Raw genomic sequence first — 14,584 nt, forward strand, 5'->3', positions numbered from 1 at the left:
TCATCATCTCCTTACCCTTATCCCAATTAAGTGGGGTCGGAAAAATATGTCAATCTTTTCCATTCGTCTCTATTACTCGTCAACTCATCATCCACTCCGTTTACACACATGTCCTCTTTCACACAATCCAACCATCTCTTCTTTGGCCTTCCTCTCCTCTTATGACCTTCCACTTGCACATTAAATTTTTTTCTAGTAATATGACTTTCCTCTCTACGCATTACATGTCCATACCAAGCTAACCTTTTACTCCTCGATTTTTCTGCCACTGGCGCCACCTTCAGACTTCCTCTTATATACTCATTCCTTATTTTATCTATTCTTGTCACACCACACATCCATCTCAACATACGCATTTCGTTCACATGCATTCGTTTACTATCTGTGAAATAGTAACATGAAATTATTGTTTAATTTTCAGACAAATGCGCGAAGTGGGCCATCGCTTGCGCATCCCTATGTACGTGTTCGGCCCCGAGAGCAACATGACGGCCATAGTGCGCCTCGCCCTCGGCCACGCCCCCATCCCGCCGGACCACCAGCTCGACTACGCTCCCAAGCAACTGCCCAAACCTGAGCCCGCGGTGAGTGTGTCCATGTTGTTCGCGCCAAGCTAACGCTTCCCTCTCCTACTCCAACGCATCCAATAAGTACGTCTCTTTCCCGCATAATCCCCGTTATTCTTAAACGCCGCTGAAAACCAAAATTATAGTTGCACGTAATCCTTCGCAATCTAAATACGTTTTATGCGCTCGCGCCGCGACAATTCATCTGTTTTTATGTTACGCTTTTATACTACCAAAAACTATGTGATAAAACTTGGCTGTGATTGTGAGTGCGAGTGAAGATAGGAAGCAGTTTTCCAGTAAGTCCTTCACCCCTCCTTTCCTAGCAAAGCCAAACGCGAACACATCTCTCTCGGCCACGCCGGACAAAACGAGCGGTGTGAAACACTCAAGTATGTGGCCATACGACGTCTCTGTCTACTTCCCTCGCTGGTTCCCACGCGACTAGTGCAGTTTGTGGCGAACTCTCTCAATTGCATTCTCTCCTAAAACCTGAATCTGTATGTTTTGTCTTAGTGATGATCTGAAAGTCCGAAGCGCGTATCAGTATGATCTAGTAAAACTACAGAGTTTGCTCCTATAATAAAAGCATTAATTCAGCGAACGCATTGACATATGCTAATGTCACTTTATAGAATAATTACAAAATATTTATTATTATAGTGATGTCCACTTTTATAAAGGTAAATAATATTGTCTCCGTTCATTCACTCTCATAGAGGAATTTTGAAAAGAAATTTGTCACAACGCTTTGTAAGAAATAGTAGATTATAATTATAATGATTTATTTATTTTGCTATCATCCGCGAAAAATCCGACTCTACAACGTGCAATCGCAATTGCACGTTGTAGAGTCAACATCTCCTGAGGATGCTCCGGTTTCGGGGTGAAACGTACGTAGAGAGTATTTTGTCGGACCTGGGTGACGTTGTCGCGTGGGTTCGTCGGCTTTTCGCGGATGATAGCAAAATAAATAAATCATTTTATAATCATGATGAACTTCCGCAAAGTAACGCCTGCTTCTATCCAATATTTAGAAATAGTAGATTGTTAACTGAGGATGAAAAGAATCAATTCCCGAGGTACGCACGAGCGAGAGCGATAGTAGCGGAGTAGTTTTGTATTTATTATTAAGCCATAGATTAGATTTTTTTTAATAAATAACAGTTACATACTAATTTGGTTCAAAACATAATTAATCGAGTCGTGTTCGTTCACTTTGTCACAACACTATTTTTGATTCAATAAAAAATGGCAATACAGGAAACGTCAGTGGGGATCGCAGAATTCATTATTCGACTATAGATTTTTTTTTTTTATATTTAGTTGGGTTTTTTATTTATTTTGGGTTATAGAGGGCGCTTTTAATAAATGATCTATAATATTCCAGCCAGCGCCAAAGATCGAGCTGCCGGAACTCACGCCAGCGCTGTTGGACCTGGTGTGCTCCCAGGCGCCGACGCGCGCCGAGCTGGGCCAGCAGCTGTCCACCGCGCGACCACTGTTCAGCGACCGCACCAAGGCCATCGTGTGGGGCATGCAGAACCGCGCCATCCAGGTACCTTCATCATCATCAGCCAGCGCTGGTCTGTTCTGAGGAGCCACCATATCCAACTGGTTGTTACTTAGGGATGATGACAGTTTTTAAATTGTATATAAATTAAGAGTATGCTAGTAGTAAAGACTAGGACTTTGCTCACGAGATTACCGCCATGTACAATTGGTTGTTTTAGTCAATAGTTTTATAGCGAAAAGCTTCGACCAACACCTTAAGAAGTTTTCACTTAACTGTTAGATCAAGAGTCGGATACAGAAGACGGTGATTCTTGAGACGGCGCGTATTGTGAGGAGGTTCCTCACTCTGGAGTCCTGTTGCTTGGGCACTCAAATGTCCCGCAGCGGGAGGGTTTTTATTTTTTAGAACTTTTAATAGTGCTTTGTATTATATTTTATTATTTATAATTCGTAAGCAGGTCGATAGTATTTTTTACGGATAGAAGATACAAATTGCCGTTGAGAAAATAATTTTCAGAATTTTTTGAAAATTTGATAATATTTGTTTTGCTTCGCTCCATTGTCTACTAATTAAACATAGACAATATAGTAAAAGTGTTCGAAACAAGACGGTGTAAGCTGTCAATGTCATGTAATTTTTCGAAACAACCAATAAAAACACCTGGAATTGAATTCATATTCGGTGTAAGTTTTCGATGTCATGTAATTTTTTCAAAAATTGTCAAATGTCATAAGACACATGTTAAAAAGAAATTGCTTTAAAAATGCCATAAACGAACGCTACTACAAAAGATCACTGACAATCTGTCAGGATGTGAGTTACAAGCATGTTGCCATGATGAAAATTCTTAAACAACGTTGTTAGTAAACATTAATTAAAAAAAAACGGGATCCAAAATTTTTTTTTTTGCGTTTTTTATGTTCTTTTAAGATAAAAATAATTTGTTCTGCTTAGTTGACACTCGGAATAAAAGTCCAGCCTCCATACAAAATTGGGACATGTCCTTTCAAGATATTTTTCCGAAAATTGTCAGTTACCCAATTTTGACGAACGGCCGTCAATTCGCAGGGCATGTTGGACTTCGACTACATATGCCGGCGCGCGGAGCCGTCCGTCGTGGCCATAGTGTACCCTTTCACCGCGGACCACAAACAGAAGTACTACTTCGGGGACAAGGAGGTCTTTATACCGGGTGAGGAAACTTCTATATAAAAAAATATATTTGTCATTTTAAAAAAAAAATATTTATATGATCAATTTTCATATTCCACTTGTAAGGTTCGAGTTCACCGACATTCGTTTAAACATAATCAACCGTTTAAATAAGTTAAACGCCGTTTAGTCTAAATTTCCCGTTCACCACAACCCATATGCCGGTTAAGGACGTGAATTGGGCGGTGAGCTTGCAAAACTATTTTATAATATATATTGTCTATTACCCCGTCTATTCTTCGGTTAAGACGTCTTTAACAGATATATTTGCAGGCTATGTTTTTGTAAAGCTCGCAAGTTTCGTGAAGTTTACTCTGTCAAGTACCAAAATGCAAAGGACCTGTAAAATTATAAAAGAGTATATTCTGCATCTCAGAACTAATTTATTATCCCCCATAAATCAATCACTTTCTAGCTTTGAGGTTTCATGCCACTGAATGCTGCCAGCTTTGATTTCCAAACAAAAAAATATAACTAAATGACAAATAAATGTCAATTTGACATGGTAAATAATAAATCTGTGTTGTCAAGACGTATTTTTCTAAATCCCCAGAAATCGAAGCGGAAACTCCCCAAATTGGGGAAAGAACATTGTCAATTCCCCGAAAAATCCCCACTATTTGGGGAATTCCTCGCAAGTTGGCAATGTTCTTATTTATAATATAAAAATGAATCGCAAAATGCGTTGGTAAGCGCATAACTCAACAACGCCTGGACCAATTTGGCTAATTCTTTTTTTTTAAATATTCGATGAAGTTTTAGGATGGTTCTTATGGCGAGAAAAATTCGAATATTTGCCGGAAAAACCATAAAAATAGCCCTTTTCTTTTTCCCATACAAATGTTTTCCTGGCTAAAACGTTGTCAATTTGAGCTTTATTGTTATTGTATAAAGTTCATATTCATAAAAATTAGAAAACGGAGTAAGGGTGGGGTAGGGTAGAGAAGGGTAGGGGTAGGGTATGGTAGGGTAGGGGTAAGGTAGGGTAGGGGTAGGGCAGGGTAGGGGTGAAAGTTTACATCGAGTTTCACGCGGACGAAGTCGCGGGCGTCCGCTAGTCTATAATATAAAAATGAATCGCTGAATGTGTTGCTAAGCGCAAATCTCGGGAACGGCAAAACCGTTTGTGCTAATTCTTTTTTTAGAATACTCGTTGAAGTACGAGGATGGTTCTTACGGAGTTTTTTTAGGGGTAGGAGTAGAGTTGGGTAGGGTAGATACGAGTAGGGTAGAGTAGGCGTAGGGTGGGGGTAGAATATAGTATGGGTAGGGAATGGAGTCAAAGCGAAGCTTGACCGAGTCCCCTAGTAGATAATAAATAAATTGTTCATAGATCGTTCACTCGCCGTTCTCAATTGCTCAGTTTACAAACCATTTAAAAAGTGGTGAACAGGAAATAAACTCTCCTTGTCCAAACTACGTTTAATATTTGACGGGCCGGTTCTGAAAACGCCGCTTAAATGAAAGTCGGTAAACTCGGCTCTAAGACTGTCGATGATGAGTCCGGCCCCTTAACCGTTGAACTAATGAGGCTTTTAAAATGTTTATATTAAATTAAAACTATACGCACGGTTGTCTTGAGGAGTAAGTTAGTTAATGCGTTACGAAAATATGTAATCTGGCGATGCATGCTGCCATCGACAGGCACAGTGGAACAGTGTTCGTTATTGTAAACTACCAGTAGATGGCGTTTTAGAGAACTTTGACACAAACCTTTTTGTACACTTCTAGAACCTGTTGCGATGTAGTTATGCCTGAGGCTCATAGATGGCGTTTTGTGTTTTATTCTTAACAGACTTCAACTTTACGTTTTTTTTTATATACTCTGATCCGTACTAATCCTAATAATATCATAAACACAAAAGTTTGCGGGGATGTTTGTTACTCTTTAACGCCGCAACTACTGAACCGATTTGGCTGAAATTTAAAACGGAGATAGGTAATATCCTGGATAACGCATAGGCTTTTTTATCTCGAAAAAAAAACATGGTTTTTGCGAGATTAGCGATAAACTGATTTCCATGCGGACGATCTCGCGGGCGCGCCGCTAGTATTATAATAAATACGAAAATCTGACTGTTAACTTTTCATGGTAAAACCGCTTAACCGATTTGAATGAACTTTGGTATGGAGATAAATTGGATCTTGGAACAGAACTTAGTCAACTTTTTTTGACCCAGAAAAATTTCTCCCGCGGATTTGTAAATAAGAGAATCACTCGAAAAAAAAATTAGAAAGGAGAAAGTTCGTCTGTTTGTTTTAAATTCATGTTACAAATGTGTTTGCTTGGCATTAAATAGGCTCAGTTACTACTGGGCCGTTTTAAATACTCTTTCAACAATGGGAAGCTACATTATCAAGGAGTACCATCCTACTTAATATTATAAACGCGAAAGTTTGTATGGATGTTTGGATGTTTGTTACTCTATAACGCCGCTACTACTGAAGCGATTTAGCTGAAATTTGGAATAGAAATAGATTTTACTCTGGATTAACACATAGGCTACTTTTTATCCCGAAAAAATCCATAATTTCCCAATATTTGCGAAAACTAATGATTTTGACTAAATGAATGTTTGTTACTCTTTCACGCCTCGACTACTGAACCGAATTAGCTGAAATTTGGTATTGAGATATATTATGGCCTGGATTAACACATAGGCTATATTTTATCCCCGTTTTCCCACGGGAACGGAGTATGTTAGAAGTCAATATTAACGAAGTTCTGTGCAGTTTTCAGCGACATGGACGTGGCGATGCGGAAGCACCAAGAGGCGACCGTGCTCGTCAACTTTGCCTCGCTGCGATCCGCCTACGACAGCACTATGCAGGTAACGCATTCGTTTTTTTTTTTTTTATTCTTTACAAGTTAGCCCTTGACTACAATCTCACCTGATGGTAAGTGATGATGCAGTCTAAGATGGAAGCGGGCTAACTTGTTAGGAGGTGGATGAAAATCCACACTCCTTTCGGTTTCTACGCGACATCGTACCGGAACGCTAAATCGCTTGGCGGTACGCCTTTGCCGGTAGGGTGGTAACTAACCACGGCCGAAGCCTCCCACCAGCCAGACCTGGACCAATTAAGAAAATCTCAATCTGCCCAGCCGAGGATCGAACCCAGGACCTCCGTTTTGTAAATCCACCGCGCATGCCGCTGCGCCACGGAGGCCGTCCAAAGTTTTTTTATATATAGCCCCCGTTAAATGTGGTAAAAACCCTTAAAATGTATCCCTTATACGCATCCATATAATTATGACGTAGCCAAGTTTTACGTATTTTATTTAAAATGCAAGGATAGATAAAGGCGTGTGTCACATGGATAGTCGGAATTATTTGAATTGTTTTATGTAAGAAAACATAAAATGTTTTTGTTTTTTAGTTATAGGAACATTAGTTACTCAGTTCGGCTCCTATTTTTGTTTTTTTAGTTAATAGAATATTGGTTAATCAGCTCGGCTCCTATAAGTGGACTTATCAACACTTTGAAGTTATGGGAAACACTCCCGAGCCACCTGTATATATGTATTGGTTTGTGGGTTTTATACTATTAAAACAACTCGATGGATATAACTGATCACTATATAATTATCCAAAATATTATTATTTTAGCAAGGTAGGCAACACGTCCGTCCACTAGCACGATGTGACAAGAAGTGAGGAAGTAGGAACATTTGACGGCCTCCGTGGCGCAGTGGTGTGCGCGGTGGATTTACAAGACGGAGGTCCTGGGTTCGATCCCCGGCTGGGCAGATTGAGATTTTCTTAATTTGTCCAGGTCTGGCTGGTGGGAGGCTTCGGCCGTGGCTAGTTACCACCCTACCGGCAAAGACGTACCGCCAAGCGATTTAGCGTTCCGGTACGATGCCGTGTAGAAACCGAGAGGGGTGTGGATTTTCATCCTCCTCCTAACAAGTTAGCCCGCTTCCATCTTAGACTGCATCATCACTTACCATCAGGTGAGATTGTAGTCAAGGGCTAACTTGTAAAGAATAAAAAAAAAAAAAAAAAAAAAAAAAGAACATTACGAAAACATTTAAATACATTCTGTTTGGAATGAACGAAGATGGCGCTGGCGTATTATTTTATACAATCAAATATCTTCTTAATAATATTTATAAATCAAGATTAGTTTTTGTATTTATTTGTAAAATAAACCAACAATATGTGTGTGATGTGTTGCAGGCGATGCAGCATCCGCAGATCAACACGATAGTCATCATAGCGGAGGGCATCCCCGAGAACATGACGCGGAAGATCATCAAACTGGCCGACACCAGGGGGGTGAGTTATTTTACCGTATCTCTGGATACAGTGTTTTATGATACCCAACGATACTTTATACTATGGATATGTTATGCCTATTTCATCAATGATGATGAAATACATGCACAATTTTGTGTTTCATCATCAACATTAACAAAGCATATTCGGCTATGATATATTTATTCCCATAAAATCGATATTTGTTTTCAAGTTTGCTAGCATGTATATATAATTCTATTTTATGTATATATAATTACATTACCTAAAAAAGTTAATAAATATTATGGCCTAACAAATGAACTAACTAAAAATGGCTATGTAGTTAGTCTGTACGCCGTAGAAGTAGGTGCAAGAGGATTACCAGCAAAATCTCTCTATAACTTGCTTAAAGACCTTGACCTCTCTAGAAGTGCAGCTAGTTCTATATTAGAACGAGTATCCAAAGCTGCTCTAATAGGATCTTACCAAATTTGTCTAGGCAGGGAACAACACGAGCAGAGAACGGGGAGTGTTGATCGATCGTGAAGGAATTCCTTAACCCTACATCTTGTAGTCACAAGTTCGGGACTCTGCTCGGAGTTCTTCTCTACCACGCGATGGACCCGACACCCGCACGGTGAATCCATGGAATGCTAAGATATTCGTCTCGTCTCTCAATCTATTTGCGAAAAATTGAGGTTGAAAAGATCAATTTATAGTAAATCTATTTTTTATTAAGTTTACATAATTATGCAATGTATATAATATAATTTCATATAAAAAAAAAGATAGGTCGAAACGATCATAAAACAGTAAGTTCTGGGTATTTTTTTTTATTTCAGATTAATTTTTAGTAACAACTAGCGGACGCCCGCGACTTCGTCCGCATGAAAGTCGATATAAACTTTCAACTACCTCTACCCTACCCTATCCATACCTTACCCCTTCCCTACCCCACCCCTTCCCTACCCCACCCCTACCCTACCCTACCCTACCCCTACCCTACTCCTAATTTTCTTTGCTATAAACCTCACGGAGCCCGAGAACTTTCCAACGAATGCAAACCGTGGAAATCGGTTCGTGCGTTCTGGAGTTATAGCGTCAGGAAGAAAAACCAGACTTATTTTTATATAGTAGAAGATAATTATGATAGTTGACTCATATCAATTTTAATATACATAGTATAATACATGGAATAAGGGTCCGAAATATATCGATATCAATTAATAAAAGTTAAATTAATTAATAAATTAGTAGACTCAGTAATAAGGTCCTTTTTTGTTCAGGTGAACATAATCGGCCCGGCGACGGTGGGCGGCATCAAGCCGGGCTGCTTCAAGATCGGCAACACGGCGGGCATGATCGACAACATCGTCGACAGCAAGCTGTACCGGCCCGGCAGGTGAGTCCCGTGATACGCGGGCGACGGGGGGATAGACTAGTGCGGGGAAGTGAGGTGCATCGGTCGTGGGTTTTTCATTTATTCACGCGTTTAAAAAATGTCACATTTAATGTAAGGAAGCTAAAACTGTATGAATTTTCATCTAATTATGATAAAAGATTTTTCATAGATTTTGAAATTTTATAATCTCATTTATTTTGCAAATATCCAGACAATCTTTGCTTTTTATGTATAAATTAGTTAACATTGACCTTATTTACCCGAATGTATCATAAAAATCAATATATTCAAACCTAGTCATCATCCCCATTATCGTTAGTGTTAAATCTTGACATACATTTTATAAAAAAAGTTTCTATGTACAGATGTGAAGCAGACACGTGACTTTGTTTTTTTTTTATTGAGCCTATTCCTATTATCACCCTTCAAAGGGATCGCTATACATTTCCAGTGACTATATCTAATATATAAAATTCTCGTGTCGCGGTGTTCGAACTTGAACTCCTCCGAAACGGCTCGACCGATTTTTGTGATCCTTAGCGTGATTGTCGGCCAGGGTGGAGAATCGGCCATCATCTATTTTTCATCTCCCTAGTCTCCCTAAGGGTAGTCCACCCCTAATTTTTTTTTTTTATTTTTTAAGCAAAATTTTTTGTTTTTATTTTTTTATGACACAGCATACAAAAATACATACAACCCTAAATTTTCACCCCTCTACGATCAACCCTTATATTTTATTTGTTAATTAAAAACTATAATTTTTTTTGGTAAAATTTTTTTTTATTTTTTGATGACTTACAATAAAAAATCTCATAATACTTTCAATTTTTCACCCCTCTACGATCAACCCCTATTTTTTATTTGTTAATTATAAACTTTAATTTTTTGGCAAAAACCCTAAAATAGCCCTTTTCTTTTTCCCATACAAATGATTTGTAACTAAAACGTAGTCAATTTGAGCTTTATTGTTATTGTATAAAGTTCATATTAATAATAATTAGAAAACGGGGTAGGGGTAGGGTAGTGGTAGGGTAGGGGTAGGTAGTTGAAAGTTTACATCGAGTTTCACGCGGACGAAGTCGCGGGCATCCGCTAGTAATTATATATAATGACTATGATGATGTGTTGTCTAGCGTGGCGTACGTGTCCCGCTCGGGCGGCATGAGCAACGAGCTGAACAACGTGCTGTCCAAGGAGGCGGACGGCGTGTGCGAGGGGGTCGCCATCGGAGGGGACCGGTACCCCGGGACCACCTTCGTCGACCACCTGCTGAGGTATTGATCACTGATGTTTATGTACTAATACTAAGCCTTAAGCTTATATACACAATAGGGGCGACGGCTTCTAACAACCCGATTCCTATCGGGTTACCTTATCCATACATACTGTTTTTTTTAGTCAAAATCGAGCCTGGGGTGGTCCGCCGGTGAATCGAAATACATTAATACATAAACTACATACACTTACCAAAAAGATGAATAGACGCGCTTCTTGCGTAGTGAAGAAAACTTAGTTAAGGTCGTTTATCACACTATAATTTGAGTTTTATAGTCAAAAACATTATAATAAAGGTATGAGAAAGTTGAAATAAGTTTTTCCGTTGACCGTTCATTTCTGTTTTTTGCACCGACACTTTTCGTTTTCACAGATTCACACAAGATTCAAATGTCAAAACACAGAGCCTAACCAATATAAAAATTGAGAGGAATTATAAACTACATAGACAAAAATAATGATGATATATATATAAATATATGTGTGTTAAAACTAAATACATACATTTAATTATTTCTGCAGTATAGTTTTTTACGTGTGTGTAATTTTGTTTGTTTTAAATAATTATGTTTGTGCTAGATTTTATGTGTATGTACATTTTTGGTGCTGATGTCCTTTTGATTCGTCTATCAAGATCTATTAAAATAAAATTCAATTAGTACGTGAGTAAAAATGCAAATATATATAAATATAGTAGATCTCTATATTCTATGACTCGGGTTTTACGGACGTAAATAATATAATTTCAAGTATAATATAAAACATGAACGGGTTACCTATTAGAAAATTTTAGCCTTCGCTACTGATACACATACACAATTTTGTGTTTACTTAAATTATACATATATGTATATGGAATCTATATAATACACTTTCTGAACACACAACTTGACATTATAGACAATATTTAGGTATTATTTTTTTTTTAAATAACTAGCTAATTGTTTTAATTTTATTTTCGCTTCAATTGAGTGACATAAATAAATAAATATACTTAAACAATACACATCACTATCTAGCCCCAAAGTAAGCATACGGAGTAGCTTGTGTTATGGGTGACAAGATAGTTGATAATATAATATTTATATATAATTATATACTACATATAAATACTTATATAATGTATAAATACACACAGACACTGGAAAACACCCATGCTCATCACACAAATATTTTCCAGTTGTGGGAATCGAACCCACGGCCGTGGATGCAGAAAGCCTATATAAGATGCCTATATTATTGCTTAAAACTCATTTTTATTGAAAGTTCTCTTATTTTTGCGGGTTAAAATGAATCTTATAAGTTACTCAGTAACCCTATGAAACATTGATTGAAGATTTAAAAAAAGTTTTATTTTAAACAGTTTCAGAATACATAGTGATTCTATACAGTTTTTATATCGCATTAGATCGTTGATCATATACATTGACAGAAAAGTGACGTCTAGTGAGGCAGGTCCTTATGTGATTAATCTGAGTTAACATCTAATAGTTGTCGTCAATGAACTTTACATTATCACCCTAAACCCACATATTGGAGCGGCGTGGTCTAAGCTCCATATCCCGTCTCCCATAGGAACGTGGCCTGGCCCTGTAGTAGGCTCATAATGATGTATTTTTAGCAGCCTCAGAAGTGAAAACTAATGTCGAACAAAGGTTATGATTCTCAACATTTGTCAGGAGAACTTAATTAACAAATCAAACTGTAACCAAAATAAGACCCTAGAATGGCAAAGAATGACCTTGAGTGAAGTCACGCACTTGTGAATGTTGTGTGTAGGGTTAAAGGATCCTTTGACAGTTAACTAACACTCCCTTTTTCCAATCAAGTCACTCTCTCCGCCTATCACAAGTAACCTCAGACCAATTATTTTATAGGACCTGCCTCGCTTGACGTTACTTTTCTGTCAAAGTATATGATCAACGATCTAATGCGATTATAAAAACTGTCTCTATCTAATCGATGTAAAATAGTTGTAATCGTGTTCGTCGGTAAAAGAGCTCCGTAAAAATGCCTTTTTGTGTAATTGAATTGTGCAAAAAACGGGCAAAAATTTCTAGTTTAGTATCAGATATATACCAAATCTAAGCTCGTTTTCCTCAGAAAATGACAGACAATTTTGTTCGTGACTATGAGTGTGATACAGGTCCTTCTATAATTGGTCTGAGCAAGTAACCCATAAAGAATTACACAACCAGCAATGAGCATACTGAAGACCGCACGACGAGCGCCTTATATCACAAGTCGTTCCCGCCAAGCGATCGCTACTCCTCTCCAACTCGTAGCGTTGGCACGAGCCAACACGAGATCGAGCGGCGTCATATCCATCCTAGACTTTTTCCTACAGTATTGATTGTCTCATGTCACAGATACGAGGCAGATCCGAACGTCAAGATGGTGGTGCTGCTGGGCGAGGTGGGGGGCGTGGAGGAGTACCACGTGTGCAAGATGATGAGGGACAAGAAGCTCACCAAGCCGCTGGTGGCGTGGTGCATCGGCACTTGCTCCGGTGAGTTTGGAACTTGCTCATTATTGAACACTATTTTTTTTTATTTGGATCACAAAACTGGTTACAATATTAAATAACATACATAAAAAGTAATAAATACAATTGCACCTTCTTGGTGTGTGATTAATTAAATGCAATGCATTTAATTAATCACACAGCATTTTTATAATAAATTATCATGAACTTGAACGACAACAATATAAATACAAAAATCACTTCGCTATATTAAAGAATAATGGGCATATAGAACGCACGGAACACGGCAAAGATCCAGCCATTTCAAATACAAAATCAAAAAACGAATAAATTCTCGAGCAACGGTAATTTTCAATATTATTCAACAAAAATGGCGTCTTAAGTTCTTAATAGTTTAAAAACTGTTAACATAGATTATCGTCATGTGGAACAGTAATATCAACAATTATTGCACGACGCACTGACCGATCGACTAGCACTATATCAGGTCTATTGGCTACAATATACCTGTCAGTGATAATCGTTCGGTCCCATGAGAGTAATTATTGATTATTATTAGTCTATTATGATATCAATTTACGTTATTGTTGTTAGTATAAATCTTGAAATACGAATTATGAACAAAAAAGACCTCACCGCTCTGCTTTTATAGACTTATTCTGTACCATTCATTATTCTGTGTTATTGAAGTAAATCTTTGCGCGTTTGACTTGAGTAAGTCGGTGTGCAAGTACGTTTGTTATCGTTTGATGCGTGCTGCCATCTACATGCATAGTGGAATAGTGTTTGTTGTTGTAAACTACCAATAGATGGCGTTCTGAAAACTTTGAAACAATCCCGTAAAAGAACTTGTTGCGATGCAGTTATGCTTGGTGTTCATAGATGGCGCTTTGTTATTTTTCTTTATTAACTGAATTCGTAGGATTTTTTTTTTAAGAAGTTTTACTTCAGTCGTGTCGTCTACAGCACACGATTTTTTTTTATCAGGGTTTACGGCTTTGAACTACGATTACGATTCACGCATACTTAGTTAAGCGTGCGTAATAGTAATTACTAATTAATACCACTGTAATGACGGCTGTTGTAACACGAATGATTTTTGAGCTAATTTACGAATCTATACTAATATATAAAGCTGAAGAGTTTGTTTGTTTGGTTTGGTCCGATTTAAATAATTCTTTCAGTGTTAGATAGTCCATTTATCGAGGAAGGCTATAGGCTGTATATTATTCCTGTACTCCTACGGCGTTGAGAGCCGTGATGGCCCAGTGGATATGACCTCTGCCTCCGATTCCGGAGTGTGTGGGTTCGAATCCGGTCCGGGGCATGCACCTCCAACTTTTCAGTTGTGTTCATTTTAAGAAATTAAATATCACGTGTCTCAAACGGTGAAGGAAAACATCGTGAGGAAACCTGCATACCAAAGAATTTTCTCAATTCTCTGCGTGTGAGAAGTCTGCCAATCCTCATTGGGCCAGCGTGGTGGACTATTGGCCTAACCCCTCTAATTGACTCGAGTTCAGCAGTGAGCTAAATAAGGGTTGATAATGATGATGATGACTCCTACGGGGACGGGAACCACGCGGCGACAGCTAGTTTACTGATAAAACCATGTTATTTTGTCAGACATGTTCACGTCGGAGGTGCAGTTCGGCCATGCGGGCTCGCTGGCGGGCTCCGCGCTGGAGAAGGCGGCCGCCAAGAACGCGGCGCTGGCGGCGCACGGCGCGGCGGTGCCTGACTCCTTCGACACGCTGGGCGGCGCGGTCAACAAGGTGACGTCGCCGGCGCTGTGGACTCACGTCACGTGACGTCAGCAGTGTTGCAGACTCGACGTCACGTGACGTCACCAGTGTTACAGTCGCGTTCGCAAGGACAGTTGGG

At 38.7% G+C, this 14,584-nt stretch overlaps 1 protein-coding gene across 1 annotated transcript in view; it reads left to right on the top strand.

Moving 5' to 3' along the window:
- Window positions 1-14,584, top strand: part of LOC112054577 (ATP-citrate synthase) — a 77,797-nt gene that overhangs the window by 51,198 nt on the left and 12,015 nt on the right. The window contains exons 10-18 of the mRNA XM_052890026.1: window positions 422-584; window positions 1,957-2,124; window positions 3,151-3,274; window positions 6,028-6,125; window positions 7,479-7,577; window positions 8,825-8,940; window positions 10,074-10,214; window positions 12,585-12,724; window positions 14,327-14,475. Of these exons, the coding sequence (XP_052745986.1) occupies window positions 422-584; window positions 1,957-2,124; window positions 3,151-3,274; window positions 6,028-6,125; window positions 7,479-7,577; window positions 8,825-8,940; window positions 10,074-10,214; window positions 12,585-12,724; window positions 14,327-14,475 (1,198 nt within the window). The remainder of the gene's footprint in view (window positions 1-421; window positions 585-1,956; window positions 2,125-3,150; window positions 3,275-6,027; window positions 6,126-7,478; window positions 7,578-8,824; window positions 8,941-10,073; window positions 10,215-12,584; window positions 12,725-14,326; window positions 14,476-14,584) is intronic.

The sequence above is a fragment of the Bicyclus anynana genome, chromosome 26 (genome assembly GCF_947172395.1).
Source record: "Bicyclus anynana chromosome 26, ilBicAnyn1.1, whole genome shotgun sequence".
Lineage (NCBI taxonomy): Eukaryota > Metazoa > Arthropoda > Insecta > Lepidoptera > Nymphalidae > Bicyclus > Bicyclus anynana.